At 33.2% G+C, this 19942-nt stretch overlaps 2 protein-coding genes across 2 annotated transcripts in view; one reads left to right on the forward strand and one right to left on the reverse strand.

Moving 5' to 3' along the window:
• The window catches only part of LOC126882485 (piggyBac transposable element-derived protein 2-like), a 57625-nt gene extending 50655 nt beyond the window's left edge, over positions 1–6970 (forward strand). The window contains exon 3 of the mRNA XM_050647451.1: positions 6849–6970. Within this exon, the coding sequence (XP_050503408.1) occupies positions 6849–6970 (122 nt within the window). The remainder of the gene's footprint in view (positions 1–6848) is intronic.
• Positions 1–19942, reverse strand: part of LOC114324501 (connectin-like) — a 1593699-nt gene that overhangs the window by 427997 nt on the left and 1145760 nt on the right. The window lies entirely within an intron of this gene.

A 19942-nucleotide genomic window follows, 5' to 3' on the forward strand; every position in this document is an offset into this window, starting at 1 on the left:
TAAGTATTCAAGCTTAAATAGCGGGAAAACGATGCATTTTATAAAATATATCTGCTAAACACTTGTCAAAGCACCTATCGGGTGAGCACCAGAAGAAGTTATTATCTTTAAAGTTAAGCAAGTTATGATCAAAATAAAAGAACGCTTTCGAATTTTTTAGGAAAAAGTGAAAAATAAAACATGCCATTTCCACAAAAAATATAATTTATTGTAATCCTTACAAAAATTTCTTTATATTAGCATAAGTAATCATGTCAACAATTTTGACCGGCTTAGAAGGCATATTTTTGAAAAAAAATATGACTAAAAAAATCAGAATTTTTAAAATAATCGTAATTTTCATTTCCTTTGGTAATAACTCCAAAAATACTCAATATACGTAAAAAATGGTATATAACCAAATTTCAGTTTTTTTTGTAGCAAATATTTTACGTCCCTCATTATTTCTGTATGGTAAAAATTAACTGAGATATAAACGTTTACAGCTCAAATTTTCCTGCGAGAACCATGTAACCGGGTCCATTTTACGTTTTATATTTAAAAAAGTAAGGGGTCTAAAATATTAAGTTCAACGTAGTTTAATAGCAAGACTAAGTTTTCACTCTAATGTCATACAAAACAACATAATGCTATTCTACACCCCACCAGAATGAAAACAATTGGAACCTTCTCTGGTTGCACCTCCGAAGTTTCTACAATATGAAAGCAATACGGATGCTGAGACTAAGGAAGATGAGGGAACTCTACAATTTACAATTCACGTCCCATCTGCTCTGCGCGGTAGAGTTCCAACGAGAATGGTTCCCTTCGTACTCCAATCAGAGTAAATGTAAATCAAAAATGGTTATTAATTTTTAGTTTAATAGCCCTTATAATTAACTTTCAAATGGTGTTTAGGTGAATCTGATATTGTAAAAATTAACGGAGTTATTTAAAAAGCGCCATAACATTTTTGGAAAAAATTTTAAACGATAAATTTTGAACAATCCTTGGAGTATAAATGTTACTGCTATGCTATCGACTCGTTCGGGAGCTCATTTGATAGACATTTCTAATTACTTTGACAAATATGTTTAATAAGTTTATGTCATAAAATGTATAATTTTCCCGTGATTTAAGCTTGCATATATAGACTTGGGTACTCGCGGAAAAAAATATACATTCAATTACCTATAACTCACTTTTGGTTAACATTAAAACGTTTTTCTAGGAAGAAGTTTATTTCGCTTTTTATTAGCTTCAATTTTGGTAATTATAACATTTTTGTAAAAACTTATAGTTTTTGAGTTATTTGTCAAAAATCAGTTAAAAACATGCATTTTTTTAACGAAAAATTTAAATTTTTGATCTTTAATAACTCAAAAATTTTGATTTATTTTAATAACTTTATATAACAAATTTTGCTCAGAATTTGTGCGTCTATCGAATTATGGGGCTATTCTTAAAAAAATAATTTTCACCCACGGGAAGGGGTGGCGTCCACCCCCAAGGTAAAAGCGCAAGTTGGCACCATGTCACCTTTGTTCTTTGATGTATCCTCTAACCACTCACCAATTTTCATGCAAATCGATGGAGGTTCGACGAAATTACCTACCTTCACCTTCAGTAACTGCACTATATCTGAGTACAAGGAATCAATATTCGATGGAATTTTACCTAGCTGAATTGACGGGTTGTGGAATGCAATCTTAGATTCCACCTAGTCTGCTTTATTCATCGTCTTGTTTGCCTTACAAATTTTAAAAGGCACGAATTCAGGTTGACATTAGAATCTTGGTTTCAATAATAAAATATTTAGATTTTTCGATCTAAGACTTCTCATTATTTTTAATAGATGTCCCTACAGCGTCTAACAGCAAATTATTTATTATAATTTTGCTTACTAAGGCGGTTGGATTTTGTTACGATTAAGAGCAGACTACAGGTCTCTCTGAAGATTCCAAAAGGGTGAAACGTACTTAAGAGAATGGTGGTTGTCTCTGAAGCGGAACGAAATATTAACTGTCTTTATTTTTTTTACGTGCTCCGGTATCCGGGGGTGACCAGACGTGATCGTATAAGAAATGAAGACATACGTGAAAGGTGCGGTGTTGGAAGTTCCTTAGACAGAGTTGAAATGCAACAGGTATTCTGGTTCGGACATATGGCGAGAATGAGTGAAGGAAGAACTGTAAAGAGGGTATCGAAAGCGGCATCCGACAACAGACGACGAAGAGGTAGGCCAGCAAGAACGTGGAACGCGGATACTGGAAAGGCTTACGCAAAAAGAAATATTAGGTGGAGAGAATCAGAAAGACTAGCTACTGACCGAAAGGCATGGAGAAGTCTGATTTATCCACTTACCTCGACATCGTAAGGTACAAGAGGACGGCTTAAGTAAGTAAGTAAGTAATTTTTTTTAATATTAAAATTTTAAAATCCGGTCCTGCCTCCTGACAGTTAATTACCGGTTAGGGGCAGGTTACTCAGTTTAACTTGTTTGAAATGGAGTTTTTGAATTTGTGATTTACTCGGTACTCTGTATTAAATTATATTTCGTTGTTAGTAATAAATAAAAATCGCTTGTTTCAGCAAAGGTAATGCAAATTACTTATAACATTTCGATATTGCTAAAATTTATCAAAATATGCAAATTCTGGCTTATTTTCGGAGCAGATTTTAATATATTCCATCAGCCTCGGATCTCTAGAACAAGCCTTTGCACAGAACAGTTTCAGTTTTATAGCAAGATATTAAACATTTAAAAAATTTTGGAGGGCTTTGAAATGTCGTATTCTTATTTGACGCTTATTCGATAATAACAAATTCTATAATACTGACTTCATATTCCCTAACTGATTACTTAACAGGTTGACTGCCAGGCGGTCGTATACGACCCATAGTTCAATAAGTACGTAGAGCCACGGCGGTCGTGTACGACCGATTTGATACGGTCTGTGATATTGTACCTGTTTGCCAGAGGTTGTGTAGAGAAGTGGAGTTATTGCAGTATTCGACCGCGGTGGCACACCGCGGTCAACATAAAAGTTGAATAAAAACATGAAAGAAATTAAAAATTATCAGTAGTTATTTAGACTGTTCGTTGCATCAATTTAAAAAAGGTGTGGTTGACGTTCACAAGTGTCACAGTAAGTTACTACTTGGTCCGAGAGCTGTTAGACATTTTTGAGTAGGTACTTTAGGCAATCTGAAAAATTTTCAGGTGACTCTTCCATGATAGCCTAATACAAAAATGCTGGTCTGGCTGGAGGGTAGCGGTTATGTTCCCCAAAAATCCCACCAATTAAAAAAAAAACGGTAAAAATTGTTATTACAAAAAATATCATTGACGTAACTTTAAAGTAAATTTAAATATTCAAATAAAAAGAAAATAAACAGGCCAGGCGATTTGCGAAAGCTTTTAACTCTGCAAGATGCTTATATGCGCGCCCCAGGATTATTTTCAGGGGGTGCATCTGAACTTCAGAAGATTGCATCTGAATCTGTGCATACTATTAACCAGGATAAAATAATATACAACTATACATGCATAGCTATATACTTTATTTCCGGACAGGGAGTTGCAGTTGTTGTTTTGACAGGGTATTTTTTAATACAAAAATAAATATTCTAAAAAAGACAGGTTTTTTTGGTGACATTTTCTAACTGCCAGGTGATCTAACAAATTACGCGTTCATGTGAATGAAAAGGGCTATAAGTAAGCAGCAGTGTGAGAAAGAGTATACCGATAGCTGTTTGCGTCCTCTATCGCAGCGAGTCCGTTTGCTCGAGCAAAATCACGTGACCTGGCGATACCCATGTTGTTGTGACTCTAAATGTTGGAGTAATTATTATATATTTTAGATTTCTCAGATATCTTTTTACTAATTAAAAGAAGATAATACGAACTACAAAATAAATATTGCAGATATGATAGAAAAGATAAAATTATTATTATAGTCGGTTCGCTAAACTCAGACACAACTTGGTAGTGATTTTAGTAGGTAATTTTTTGTTTTTTACCAATTTTGATAAAATTGGCAAAATTACTAAATATTTAGTAATTATTAACAATTAAGTACAGTCGAACCCGCTTATTAGAATACCAGTTAAAGGAATATCCCGGTTTAAGGAATGGAAATTTGAGGCCTCAAAACGTTTTAACTAGGCTTATATGATCGGTTAATAGAATATTCCTGTTATAGGAATACTTTTTCTTGGCACGACGGCTATTCCAATAAGCGGGTTCGATTGTAATATCTTTTTTTCCAATTTTACCAAATTGGCAAAAATTTTTACTAAAATCTCTAGCCAGTTGTGTCTGAGTTTAGAGAACCGACTATATAAATAATATAGGTATAAAGGTATAAATTAAATTAATGCTGTGTCCAAATATTGTACTTGTTCTTCAAATTCTTCATCTGAGCTAAAATAATCATTTTATTTTTCGTCGCACTCACTTCGAGACTCAGATTTCTTCATATGATCTATAAATAGTTATATGTGTTTCAATATATTCAATTCAATACAATATTATTCAATCTTCTTCTTCTTCGAGTGCCTCATCCTTTCAGGACAATGGCGATCATCACGGCCCGTTTTATTCTCTATGCAACGGTTCTGAAGAGTTCTATTTTTGTTTTCACACTCCACTACTTTAAATTTTTCAAACAGGATATGCGTCGTCTTTTGAATTCACTTTTTCTTCTACGTTTTCTTGTATAACTAATCGCCATGTTTTTCATTTCTTAGTATGTGATTAAAGTAGCTCTGTTTTCTTTCCTTCATAGTGTTAAGTATTTCTTTTTTCCTTTTTCATCTTTTTTAATGTTTCCATGTTTGTTACGTGTTGTGTCTATGACATTTTTTACCTTTTTCGATAACACCACATCTCAAAAATGGCAAGTCTTTTTTCAGTTGCGTCCTTGATTATCCAGGCTTCGACTCAGTATAAAAGGACAGAGAATACGTAGCAACTCAATTAATTAACTACTAATTCATTTTTAATTAATTCTAAACACATATTACAACTATTTACAGATCATATAGAAGAGGAATCTGAGCCTCGAGGGGAGTCTGACAAAGAAGAAGGAAATGAATATTTTAGCTTAGATGAAGAGTTTGAAAAAGAACTACAAGATTCGGGCGCAGAATTAATTTAGTTTATATTTTTATACTTTTGTACTTATACATTTATAATGATAAATGTATCTTTATCTATTATATTTATTATTATTATTTTCCTTTAATTAATAAAAAGTTACTTAAAAATCTATATAGATAATGACAATTATCCAGCAACCAGGACTAATATAATTGGCCAATATAATTAAAAGTGCGAATAAAAGTACAGAGCGTAGAAATAGGTCGCTTTGCCGAACTTGCACGGTCCCAATTTCCGGACAGGGAGTTGCAGTTGTTGTTTTGACAGGGTATTTTTTAATACAAAAATAAATATTCTAAAAAAGACAGGTTTTTTTGGTGACATTTTCTAACTGCCAGGTTATCTAACAAATTACGCGTTCATGTGAATGAAAAGAGCTATAAGTAAGCAGCAGTGTGAGAAAGAGTATACCGATAGCTGTTTGCGTCCTCTATCGCAGCGAGTCCGTTTGCTCGAGCAAAATCACGTGACCTGGCGATACCCATGTTGTTGTGACTCTAAATGTTGGAGTAATTATTATATATTTTAGATTTCTCAGATATCTTTTTACTAATTAAAAGAAGATAATACGAACTACAAAATAAATATTGCAGATATGATAGAAAAGATAAAATTATTATTATAGTCGGTTCGCTAAACTCAGACACAACTTGATAGTGATTTTAGTAGGTAATTTTTTGTTTTTTACCAATTTTGATAAAATTGGCAAAATTACTAAATATTTAGTAATTATTAACAATTAAGTACAGTCGAACCCGCTTATTAGAATACCAGTTAAAGGAATATCCCGGTTTAAGGAATGGAAATTTGAGGCCTCAAAACGTTTTAACTAGGCTTATATGATCGGTTAATAGAATATTCCTGTTATAGGAATACTTTTTCTTGGCACGACGGCTATTCCAATAAGCGGGTTCGATTGTAATATCTTTTTTTCCAATTTTACCAAATTGGCAAAAATTTTTACTAAAATCTCTAGCCAGTTGTGTCTGAGTTTAGAGAACCGACTATATAAATAATATAGGTATAAAGGTATAAATTAAATTAATGCTGTGTCCAAATATTGTACTTGTTCTTCAAATTCTTCATCTGAGCTAAAATAATCATTTTATTTTTCGTCGCACTCACTTCGAGACTCAGATTTCTTCATATGATCTATAAATAGTTATATGTGTTTCAATATATTCAATTCAATACAATATTATTCAATCTTCTACTTCTTCGAGTGCCTCATCCTTTCAGGACAATGGCGATCATCACGGCCCGTTTTATTCTCTATGCAACGGTTCTGAAGAGTTCTATTTTTGTTTTCACATTCCACTACTTTAAATTTTTCAAACAGGATATGCGTCGTCTTTTGAATTCACTTTTTTTTCTACGTTTCCTTGTATAACTAATCGCCATGTTTTTCATTTCTTAGTATGTGATTAAAGTAGCTCTGTTTTCTTTCCTTCATAGTGTTAAGTATTTCTTTTTTCCTTTTTCATCTTTTTTAATGTTTCCATGTTTGTTACGTGTTGTGTCTATGACATTTTTTACATTTTTCGATAACACCACATCTCAAAAATGGCAAGTCTTTTTTCAGTTGCGTCCTTGATTATCCAGGCTTCGACTCAGTATAAAAGGACAGAGAATACGTAGCAACTCAATTAATTAACTACTAATTCATTTTTAATTAATTCTAAACACATATTACAACTATTTATAGATCATATAGAAGAGGAATCTGAGCCTCGAGGGGAGTCTGACAAAGAAGAAGGAAATGAATATTTTAGCTTAGATGAAGAGTTTGAAAAAGAACTACAAGATTCGGACGCAGAATTAATTTAGTTTATATTTTTATACTTTTGTACTTATACATTTATAATGATAAATGTATCTTTATCTATTATATTTATTATTATTATTTTCCTTTAATTAATAAAAAGTTACTTAAAAATCTAATATGTATATAATAATTACTGCAACATTTTGAGACACAACAACACGGATATCGCCAGGTCATGTGATTTTGCTCGAGCGAACGGACTCGCTGCGATAGAGGACGCAAATAGCTACCGGTATACGCTCTTCTCACACTGCTGCTAACCTATAGCGCTTTTCAGTGACATGGACGCGTAATTTGTTTGATCACCTAGCAGTTAGAAAATTTTACAAAAAACCTGTCTTTTTTAGAATATTTATTTTTAATATTAAAAAATACCCTGTCAAAATAACAATTGCACCCCGTGTCCGGAAAGAGAGTACATAGCTATGCATGTATAGTTGTATATTTTATACTGGTTAATAGTAGGCACAGATTCAGATGCAATCTTCAAAAGTTCAGATGCACCCCCTGAAAATAATCCTGGGGCGCCCATGCAAGCAACTTCCAGAGTCAAAATCTCTCTCAAATCGCCTGGCCTGTTTATTTCCTTTATATTTGAATATTTAAATTTACTTTAAAGTCACGTCAATGATATTTAGTTGGTATGAGCTACCATATTATATGTGTAGTATATGTGATCCAAATTAAGATATGCTTCTATAATTAAATGCCCAATTGTTTCACACACCGGCAGCACTATTACTCCTTTTATTCAGAAATCTAATCCCATCTTGGAATTCTTTTGAATTAAATTTCTTTATTCTACCATAAGTTGTGTTGGCTCTCGTTCAGAAAAAACCTTTTCAGATCATATTTTTTGTTCAGCAAACATTTACCTTTTTTTTTGTAAATATCGGCTAACCAACTCCAACAGTCTCTGACTTTGTTTTTGTGAACTTATACAGGGTGTTTGGTAAAGAATGGGCCGTAGCTTAACCGTAGATTCCTGAGGTTAAAGTAGGTCGATTTAAGCTAACTCACCTTAGTACAAAAGTTGATAATAACCGAAATACAAGGTGTCAAAGTTAAACTTTTACTTTATTTCTTGAATATTTTCTGACAGGCATGGGATAACAACAGGAAATTTGGTAAGCGGGGGTTTTTTGGGATGGAAAATCTAAATTCGTCACCAAAAATTATATATTACCCAGAGGGAGCCACATACGTCTTTCAGTGCTCATTTAACACGTTAAGTTTTTTATCCCCCACTCTATATACTTTTCGAACCAAAATTTTTATTCTCTTAATATTTCTACTTAAAAAAGGTATTCACCTCGCTAAACTCAACTGTTTTCGAGATAAACGCATTTTAAATCTGCGATACAACATATTTTTTTGTGTAATATCATTGTAGCTAGACCCAAAAAATAAACTTGAAACCATAATAATTGTGCCAGTTCTCATACTTATGTCATTGCATCGCAAATTCCATTTGAAGAAATTTGCGATACATTTTTGTAAACTTTTATGGTTTAAATTATTTTTCGGGTATAACTACAATGATAATATGCAAAAATTATGCTACCTCGCAGATTTAAAATGCGTTTATCTCAAAAAGTAAACACGTTAACAGAATATAAATTTTGATTCAAAAAGTATATAGAGTGGGGGATAAAAAAATTGAACGTATTAAATAAACACTGAAAGACGTATGTGGCGCCCTCTGGATAATACATCATTTTTTGTGGCGAATTTAGATTTCTCGTCCCAAAAAACCCCCCGCTTACCAAATTTCGTGTTGCTATCCCATGCCTGTCAGGAAATATTCAAGAAATAAAGTAAAAGTTTAACTTTGACACCTTGTATTTCGGTTATTATCAACTTTTGTACTAAGGTAAGTTAGCTTAAATAGACCTATTTTAACCTCAGGAATCTAAGGTTAAGCTATTTATTTATTTATTTATACGGGCAAGCCCAATTCGGTAATACATTAATAAGATATTGATAATTACAGTGTTGAATATATAAGAATAAAATGAGAGAGTACAAAACATTTAAAAAGACATGACAAAGTAAAATAATTACAAAACATTAATTACTAACAAATAACAAGGTTATGACATTGCTAAATATTTAATTTGGTTAAATGGTTCTTAAAAACATCAACAGAGTTACCAAAAAGTAAAAGGTCACCTAGGGAGTTAGCAAGTCTTAGTGTTCTAGGAACAAAAGTAAAATATGAGTAATTATATCTATGAAAAGAAATATGAAAGGTTTGAATTTGTCTTGATGATCGTGGTGGAACAAACAACAATATTTTAGCAAGGAGTTCAGGGCAGTAATATATGCCATTGATAATATTAAAAAATACTGTAAGATCTTTACGCTTCCTACGGACATCCATAGAAGAGATATTCAAAAATCGTTCCATATCTGTATAATTATAATTGATGTGTTTTTTGAACCCAATATATCTAAGAAAATTTTGTTGAACACTATCAAGTTTGTTCTTGAGGTGTAAATAATGTGGCGACCAAACTGGAGAACAGTAGTCAAGGTGCGTCCTGACTAAAGAACAATAGAGCATTTTAATAGTGAACACGTTCGTGAAATCACGAGTTGTCCTTTTAACAAAGCCAAGCATTTTCATGGATCTTTGAGTAATATTGTTGATGTGATGGTTAAAGCTCAGAGAGGAATCAAGAACAACACCTAAATCTTTAATTGAGTCTACCGTATCCAATAATTGATCATTTATGGTATAATTAAATACTGATAAATGATGATTTCGACAAAACCGGATAATGTGACACTGGTTGACATTCAAATCCATCCCATTATCAAGACACCAGTTGGCTAAATTATCTAAATCTGATTGCAATGATATTGCATCATCTTGATTATTAATGATTTGATAACATTTAAGATCATCAGCGAATAAGAGAGCAGAAGTGTTAGAGAAGCAGGTGACGATGTCGTTAATATACAGGTTAAACAAAAGTGGACCCAAATGAGAGCCCTGAGGTACACCAGAGGTTACTAGAAAAGTGTTGAAGTAATGATGGTTAACCCTAACCTGCTGTGTTCTATTTGTTAGGTAACTGCCCAACCACTTCAACACAGAACCTTCTATGCCATATAATTTGAGCTTATGTAACAAAAGATCATGGTTCACCCTATCAAAAGGCTATGGCCCATTCTTCACCAAACCATAGCCCATTTTTATCAAATAATCAGATTTTATTTTTATGGATATACTTCAATTCATCAAGACAATTAATACTGAATAAAAGATCCATTAGCCTTAGTATTCTAGGTTCTGAAACTGTTTTTTTCTGGCATGTCTAACTTAAGTACTATGTTTGTGTGGGATTGAGCCACAATTCTGGTGTAGTGATAATTATAATATTTTTAATTAACTAATGTTTGACGTTTCGGTTTCCACTCCTGAAATCGTTCTAAAAAATAGATTATAGGGGAGTCAATAGAGATCGAAATGAGACTAAGTTTTCACTCTAATGCTATTCTACATCCCACCAGAATGAAAACAATGGGAACATTCTCTGGTTACAACTTCGAGGCTTCTACAATTTGCAAGCCATACGGATGCTGAGACTAAGGAAGATGAGGGAATTCTACAATTTACAATTCACGTCCCATCTGCTCAGCGCGGTAAAGTTCCAACGAGAATGGTTCCCTTCATACTCCACACAGAGTAAATGTAAATCAAAAATGAATAACCATTTTCAATTTCGTTGCAAAACGAAAACACAGCCGAACCATTGTCTAGTCCAATCAGAGAGTGCCGAAAGCACCCCTACCTGTTTCGAAACTTATTAGTCTCTCATCAGGAGGCACATATGCTGCTCTCCCTGATCCAACCAAAACAAACCCCAGCGTGCAGTCCCGGATTGCAACGAACGAAATGGCATAGATGCCCTAGCGGCAACTGCTAGCAAAAAGACTAAGTTTTCACTCTAATGGCATATAAAACAACATAATGCTATTCTACATCCCACCAGAATGAAAACAATGGGAACCTTCTCTGGTTACAACTCCGAGGCTTCTACAATCTGCAAGCCATACGGATGCTGAGACTAAGGAAGATGAGGGAATTCTACAATTTACAATTCACGTCCCATCTGCTCAGCGCGGTAAAGTTCCAACGAGAATGGTTCCCTTCATACTCCACACAGAGTAAATGTAAATCAAAAATGAATAACCATTTTCAATTTCGTTGCAAAACGAAAACACAGCCGAACCATTGTCTAGTCCAATCAGAGAGTGCCGCAAGCACCCCTACCGGTTTCGAAACTTATTAGTCTCTCATCAGGAGGCACATATGCTGCTCTCCCTGATCCAACCAAAACAAACCCCAGCGTGCAGTCCCGGATTGCAACGAACGAAATGGCATAGATGCCTTAGCGGCAACTGCTAGCAAAAAGACTAAAAAGACCATATATGCCATTAGTGTGAAAACTTAGTCTTTTTGCTAGCAGTTGCCGCTAGGGCATCTATGCCATTTCGTTCGTTGCAATCCGGGACTGCACGCTGGGGTTTGTTTTGGTTGGATTAGGGAGAGCAGCATATGTGCCTCCTGATGAGAGACTAATAAGTTTCGAAACCGGTAGGGGTGCTTGCGGCACTCTCTGATTGGACTAGAATATGGTTCGGCTGTGTTTTCGTTTTGCAACGAAATTGAAAATGGTTATTCATTTTTGATTTACATTTACTCTGTGTGGAGTATGAAGGGAACCATTCTCGTTGGAACTTTACCGCGCTGAGCAGATGGGACGTGAATTGTAAATTGTAGAATTCCCTCATCTTCCTTAGTCTCAGCATCCGTATGGCTCGCAAATTGTAGAAGCTTCGGAGTTGTAACCAGAGAAGGTTCCCATTGTTTTCATTCTGGTGGGGTGTAGAATAGCATTATGTTGTTTTATATGCCATTAGAGTGAAAACTTAGTCTTTTTGCTAGCAGTTGCCGCTAGGGCATCTATGCCATTTCGTTCGTTGCAATCCGGGACTGCACGCTGGGGTTTGTTTTGGTTGGATCAGGGAGAGCAGCATATGTGCCTCCTGATGAGAGACTAATAAGTTTCGAAACCGGTAGGGGTGCTTGCGGCACTCTCTGATTGGACTAGAATATGGTTCGGCTGTGTTTTCGTTTTGCAACGAAATTGAAAATGGTTATTTATTTTTACAGATCGAAATCTTGCATTGTTTCGGAAAAATTCAAACAAGTTTATATGTTTCTAAAACTGTTTTGTTAGTTTATAAATATATTACAATAAAAAGTTCTACTCGTAGATTTTGCCGATAATTGTTTATTATTTGTTTAACAATAACAATTGTGTTGTATAATTCATTTTAGAAATATTGGCGAATTCATCATTTTAGTTTGATAAAAAATGCTTCTATTTAATTTTTGATTATGCTGAATCTAAATTTGAGGTTACAATTGGAAAATTCAAAAAAAAATTGAGCTCTTATACGGTATGTCTGCGTAACTTGGTGTTAGGACATTTTTATAGCAAATAGATATTACTAAGAAAACCAGAGCAGTTCGACAACATAGCGCCTGTGACATCCCTGTGTTTTGCATTCGAACAGCCAAGGTGGCGGTATCAAACAAGATTGTCACTTTTGTTAAGTAGTTACAAATTTTGTTCGCTTTTATTCACACATAAATATTTTTCGGTCCACGCCACAATTTCATTTATCTTCCATAAGATAATCCACCACTTGAAACCATATACATATTGACAGTTGAAAGGCAAAAGTTACCAAACGCCAATTTGGGCGAGATTGAGTTATTTATATCACTGAAATCAGAAAATTTTTCTGCGTCGATTGGTTGCATCCTCATGTGGCTACTATGAATTTTTTGTCGCTTGGTAATTTAAAATAATTGACATTTTTAACAATTTTCGGCGACCAAACGACTAGAATTTTGTAAATTTAAGAACAACTTTCATTTGGTACCTATCCCATTTTAATCCTTTACAGTTAGTAAGTTTTTGTTAGATTGTATTTTAAATGTTTGAGCGCTTAGTGATTTTTTACAAACAATATCTAGAGTTCTTAAGATGCTTAAGAAATTTTACCCTATCCAAAATAGTTATTTATGAAACAGTTCGTGAAGTATGCTTTTTGCTAACGCACGCGATGTTTAGAGCACTAGCGACAGCAGAGCGAATGCTATACATCGCCTAATTTCGCAAAAAGTACTTCACGCACAGTTTCATACAATATTTTATCTACGATAAACAAATAAAAAAACTGTAACTCTTCGTCACTGGAATTCATTTCTATTCTACAAATTTTAGAAATTTGACATTTAAAATTCTAACTTCTTTCAAACCACAAAACTGTCAAAACTTTTGTTGTAATTTATTGTTCACATGTCATCACCATGACAACGCGAAAGTTAAGGATATTTGATTATATGAAACTGTGCCAAAACAGTGCGAGAAAGTAAATACCATTTAAATTACATTGTTACTTCACGCACACTTTAAATCCTTCACGCACTGCTGTCTATAATGACAGTTTTCACAAACTAAAAACTTATACATAATATGATATAGAGTAGATAAATATTTCCTTATCATTTATTAGTTTTTTCGCACATTAATTAAATACCATTTTTTATTTAGTTAATTATATCTAGATGTAACTTTCTTTCTATCGAAAATAGGTGAAATTTGTCGCTTGGTAATAATTTACCTGCCGTTTTTTAATGTTTTTGTTGCTTAGATATATTTCATTAAAAAAGAAATTTTAAAGGGAAGCTTATCATTATTATTGCAGGTAACTTGTTCCGCCGTTTAGAACGATCCCAAATCATAGTTTGATTTGTAGTTATTGATTTGTTGTTAATAACAGAATATCGGTCAGTGTGCTCCGAATTGTGGAATAGTTGAAATCTTTATTTTTTAGAATTGGGTGTTACTTATTATTATAACTCATTTTTGGATCAACGTAATCGTATGGTTTTATTAATATATTGGATAGTAGAAAACAAATACATAATATCCTAAGCCTAGCTTTGGCAAGCGCATCTACCAAAGATTTACTTTTGGTAAGTAGTGTAGCAGTATGCCAAGAAATCAGTACAGTATTTCAAATAAGAAAGTATTTCAAATAAGAAAGGCTAGAGCGGGATAAGATGGTCAAAAATGCCCCCGCACCGATCAGCCCTGCTACTTATTTTTTCGATAAAGGATATAAAATTATGCCCTCATGCAAATTTTTAGCTTCCCAGAGGTCCTAAAACGTCTTAAATCAAGAAAAGAAGAAATTTTAGGTTTTATTTTTTTGTGAGCGCAATTTTACTTCAAATAATCTGAAAAAATTCAAGAGGTTGTATCTTTTGAATACAAAACAACCTCTTTTTTTCAGATTTTTGTAATGAAAAACGAGCCCAGGAAATTTTTTTGAAATTTTCAAACAATTTTTAGGTTATGATAATATAATTTGGCCAACTTTTAAATAGTATTTTTTTGTGTCCTTTTTGCCGTTCTTTTAAATGTCAGAGGCAGAATTTTTAATATCTGAGCGGAAAGAACGAAAAAATCGAAAAAACCGTTTTTGGCTGTCTCGAGATGCATCTCGGGACAGCCAATTTTAGGATTTAGGATCCTGACAACAACAACCGAAAAAAAAACTAAAATTGTGAATTTTGTCATAAAATTTGGTATGTGGGGTTATAATAATATTTGGAACAACTTTTCCAAATAAATTTTATCGATATCTGTAACGCGAAGCAAATCAAATCGCATATCGAAAATTCACCCTGTTTGAAGTAGGCCGCGTTTAAAATTTAAAGTTAAGTTGACTATTTTAAAAATTATGAACCATCACCCTGTATGGCTGTGCAAAATTTCAAATCTGTATATATTTTTATAGCCGAAACATAGAGGTGTCTTCATCTTAAATGCGACACACTGTATCTTATCAATTTGATAATTTATTGCAACTAATATAGTCGTATTATTTATAGATTCAAAATATACAATCAAGGGACTGACTAATTCACTAATTTTATCATAAAAAATTCAAATTGATTTCATTGAAGTATTGAACCAATTATTAATGTGTATTAATAAAAAATAATGTTTATATAATTATGTGTAATAATATAATATAATATAATGAGTGAGTTTTATGTATGTAAACCCTCAGTTATCTCGGAAATGGCTTGCACGATTTTTATGAATTGTGGTGGGTTGGGGTTTTCTAATGTGGCCGATATTATAGTAACACTTACATTGTTGTCAGATCTTCCGTTTTTCTGAAAATCTAATTAACTTTCTTATTTCAAATAGAACACCCTGTATATTTTTTGCGTTTTGAAGTCCTTAAGAAATACTGATTATTTTCCATGTTATATTCCCTATACCTAAAGACCATAATTTCGGAGTTATTGCTACATGTATTTAAAAAAACTTTTTAAACAAATTTTAAAAATGAATCTTATCGGCCTGCGTAGACTATTTTACGTTTAGATTATTTTACGTTCTTTGGACCATTGGGAACAAAAAAGTTCTCTTGTAATTTTTCTATAAAGTTAATCGTTTTCGAGTTATAAATAATTTAAAACTGAAAAGAAATCGAATAATTACGATTTTCAAGGTCAAAAAACACAAATCAAAAATATTATTTTTGAAACTGCCAAGTATAGACATTCAAGCTAAAACCTTATTTTATCAGTTACCAATAAGTAATTATTTGAGCTAGTTTCATTCTAAAATATTGTTTCGATCGCCCGATCGCCCGTCCTCTCATATTATTATTATTATTATTACATAGAAATAAGGGCTGGGGTCATGGAGACCCATAAGCCCATTTACAAGAAAAATGAAATAGTACCTACATTACAAAAATGAGCTTCGCAAATAAACTATAGACTAATAGATTGTGCACAACACTGATCAGTTTACAAACAAATAACTGTCTAGTTGGTTTTTGAAAACATTAATAGATGGAGAATTTATAATTTCCGTTGGGAGACTGTTCCATATACTAAAAATGCGATTATACAGAAAATGTTGGCGCTTTATCGACGAAAAGGGTTCCTTCTTCACTTTCAAGCTATGTCCACGTAGTCTGCTGTGATCGTCTAAAATAAACAAGTGTTGCAAATCTCCATATCCATACTTTAAAATTCGGAAGGTGATAATTAAGTCACCACGGAGTCGACGAGCTTCAAAAGTTGATAACCCGGCTAAAGAAAGTTTTTGTTGGTAATCTGGCCTTCTTCGTTTGAAACATAGTCTGGTGGCCTTCTTTTGAATATTTTCGAGAAGAGTTCTATCGCGCACTAATTCTGGGCACCAAACCGTTCCACAGTACTCCAGTAGGGGTCGGACATAAGTTTTATACAAACGAGTAGAACCCGAAAATGATATTTTTGTAAAAGTCTTACTAAGTAGGTATAACTTACTATTCGCTTTTTTAGTAACGTTTGAAATATGCTCCGACCAACTCAAATTTTCAGTAATTGTTACACCAAGGTCACTATATGATTCCACAGTATCCAGTAAATGCCCGTCTATCGAGTAAGACAAACGAGGGTTATTTTTTCCCAAATGTAAAACCACACACTTATCTCTATTTAGAGGTAACATCCAATCCGAACACCACTTGAAGATCGAATCTAAGTCACTTTGTAAGTCTTGCCCATTCAAGAGTGGGTCAGCAAATATTTTTGTATCGTCTGCGTAGAAAGCTTTCCTAGATTTGATATGAGATTCAAGATCACTAGCATACAACACAAATAGAAGTGGACCCAAAACAGATCCTTGTGGAACACCACTTAAAACCGTTTTTTTAGATGACAGCGACTTGCCAACTCTAACATAAAACTCCCGATTTGTTAAAAAATCATTAATCCACTCAAGAAGTTGTCCGCGAATGCCAAAATGTTCTAGTTTATACATTAATTTTCTTCTTGGTACTCGATCAAATGCTTTTGCAAAGTCTAAATATATTATATCCACAGGTCGTTTTTTATCTAATGCTGCTGTCCACTCATTAACACACCACAGTAAATTAGTCATGGTTGATCGACTTTTCACAAAGCCATGTTGTTGTAGAGGAATAATTTTTTCTCGAAGTAAAAATTCTGAAAGACACTCTGTAATAATTGATTCCATAACTTTACAAACAACAGGTGTAAGGCTTATTGGTCTGTAATTATTAGGATCTAACTTATTCCCTTTTTTAAATATAGGTGTCACCGAAGCACTTTTCCAAATTAAAGGCAAAGAGTATGCATTAAAAGATGAACGCATCATTAGTGATAGTGGAACAGAGAGGGCATCTGAACATTTTTTCAAAAATAATGTAGAAATTTTATCGGGCCCTGGAGATGAGTTGTTTTTTAATTTGTCAATATGGCGCTGAATGATTTCAGGTGAAAAATCAATATAATCAATTTTGGGAATAACTCGTGGATTACTGATTATAGGAAACTGATTTTGAGACGGTTCAATAGCAAAAACTTTAGAAAATGTATCTGCGAGAATATTAGCGACCTCACACGTGTTCTGACAAATCGTTTCATCATGCTTTTTTAACAGTGGAATGGACACTTTAGAAGACATAGCAGACCTAACATATTTATAAAGTTTTTTAGAGTCGTTGCAGCTTACAATAGATTCTTCATATGCCATTCTGGCTTCGTTGATATACTTTTTTAGTATTCCTGTGTAGTTTTTGTGAGTTTGCAAGTCACGTGTATCACCTGTACGTTTGTATTTTCGCCATAATTTTCTTTTGTGTCTTATAAGTGATATCAATTCACCGTTAATCCATGGCTTAAGTTTGTTCCTATAGTAAGTTTTTTTTGTAGTGTTGAGTCTTTTGTAGTTGTCAATGATGTTCATGAAATTATTCCAAACTTCTTCCGGATGTTCTAGACTTCCCAGTAGTAACGGCCAATCAACATCACGCAATTGAAGAGAGAGGTTTTCAAAATTTGTTATTTCATGTATAACTGTATTTTCAGAAAGATGATTATATTCCATAAGAAACTGTATGTTTGTCGTGATAACTACATGATCAGAATTGCCCACTGGAGTGCGAATCACCGGTTCTGTAAGCAACTGGTCATCATTTGTAAAAATCAAATCTAACGTTGATGGCAAATTGTTTATTCTGAAACGAGTTGGATTGGTAATCAATTGGTGTAGATTAGAACTTTGAACAAAATTTGTAAAAATGTTTTTCGAATTTGTTAGTTCATTGCTTACAATAGTCAAAGGCCAAGAGATATCGGCAAAATTAAAATCACCAAATAAGACAAGGTTTTCAAGGTTTGAAAGGAGTTCCATTTTTTCAATCAAGATTAGGTCATCTTCTAGGACAGTACTACCCGGACGATATATGCACGCCAAGTGAATAACAAGTGAATTAAGAGAAATTTTTAAACATAAAAGTTCAATGTTAGGTACAACAACATCCAGATTAGCAACAGAAAAAGTCTCAGAAATATCTAATGACAAGTATATGCACACTCCTCCCCCTCTTCGATTGCTGCGATCAAATCTGTAAAGAGAGTATCCATCTATAGTATATAAATTGTCAGAATCTTTTTGTGTTAGCCAAGTCTCGGTGATTAATATTATTTTAGGTTTTAAATCCTGAATATAACATAAAAGTTCATTAAATTTAGGATGCAATGTCGCTAAATTGGTATAAAAGCAGAGCCAGTCGTAAAAGCAGGTTTTTATAATATTATTGTCGAAAATTAGTGATTTTTGGTATACCACGTATGTATTTTATTGTTAAATTTTGCTCTCCGTTTTCTTTTCTAGTCTCTAACTCAGATCGCAATTCTTTTAAAAAGTTAACTTGCATAGGTGTTTTTTGTTTTTGTTTTTTCTAAGAGTTTCCTTTTATTTCGTAGAATTTGCTTAGCTTCATACTCATTATTCATTACCATTTTAATCATTCTAGGAAATCTATCACCAACTTTGCCTACTCTAAAGAAAGTAACCGGGGTAGCATTACATTCTACAGCCGACAAAATTTCCTCCAAAAATTTTTTGTCTTCATCTTTTTTAGTTTGAACATCACCTGTAGATTCTGGTACGCCTCTGACAATAACATTTTTGGCACGATTAATACGATCGACGGCTTCATTGGCGATATTTTCAGCAAATTGTGGTGACGAATGTTGGTCAGCAGATGATAATTTAATTTCTAGATCATTGAATTTCGTTGTAATTTCAGCGATCTTTTCATCTATTTGACTAATTTTTAATTGTAGATCATCATTATATTCCTTAAGAATGGATTTTAAATTTGAAAACGCTTCAATATTGCTTGAGCAGCTGTTACAAATAATTTTAATGCCTCGCACCTTACATCTGGTTATGCGATCATCTTGGAGAAGCTCGGTACATGCCAGGTGAATTCCTCTTTTGCAGGCATCACATATGCGCTGCATTAACATTTAGAAAGCAATGTTTTAGAATAAAACGTGCCAAAAAATTTTATAGCGAGCCCCTGGAAGAAGGGTTTTGGGTACTCAGCAGTTTCAAAAATAATGTTTTTTATTTTTGTTTTTGAACCTTAAAAATCGTCATTATTTTTTCAGTTTTAAATTGTTTATAACTCGAAAACGACTAACTTTAGAGAAAAATTACGAAAGACCTTTTTTTGTTCCCAATGATCCAAAGAACGCAAAATAATGTCTACACGGGCCGAAAAAATTGATTTTTATAATTTCTTTAATTTTTTTTTAATAAATGTAGCAATAACTCCGAAACTATGGCATTTAGGTATAGAGATTATAACATAAAAAATAATCAGTATATTTTTTGGACAAGGACTTTGAAACGCAAAAAATATACAGGGTGTTCTATTTGAAATAAGAAATTTCATTAGATTTCCAGAAAAACGGAAAATCTGACAACAATGTAATTATCACTGTAATATCGGCTGCATTAGAAAACCCCTACCCACCAAAACCTATGAAAAACGTG

Source organism: Diabrotica virgifera, chromosome 3 (assembly GCF_917563875.1).
Source record: "Diabrotica virgifera virgifera chromosome 3, PGI_DIABVI_V3a".
Lineage (NCBI taxonomy): Eukaryota > Metazoa > Arthropoda > Insecta > Coleoptera > Chrysomelidae > Diabrotica > Diabrotica virgifera.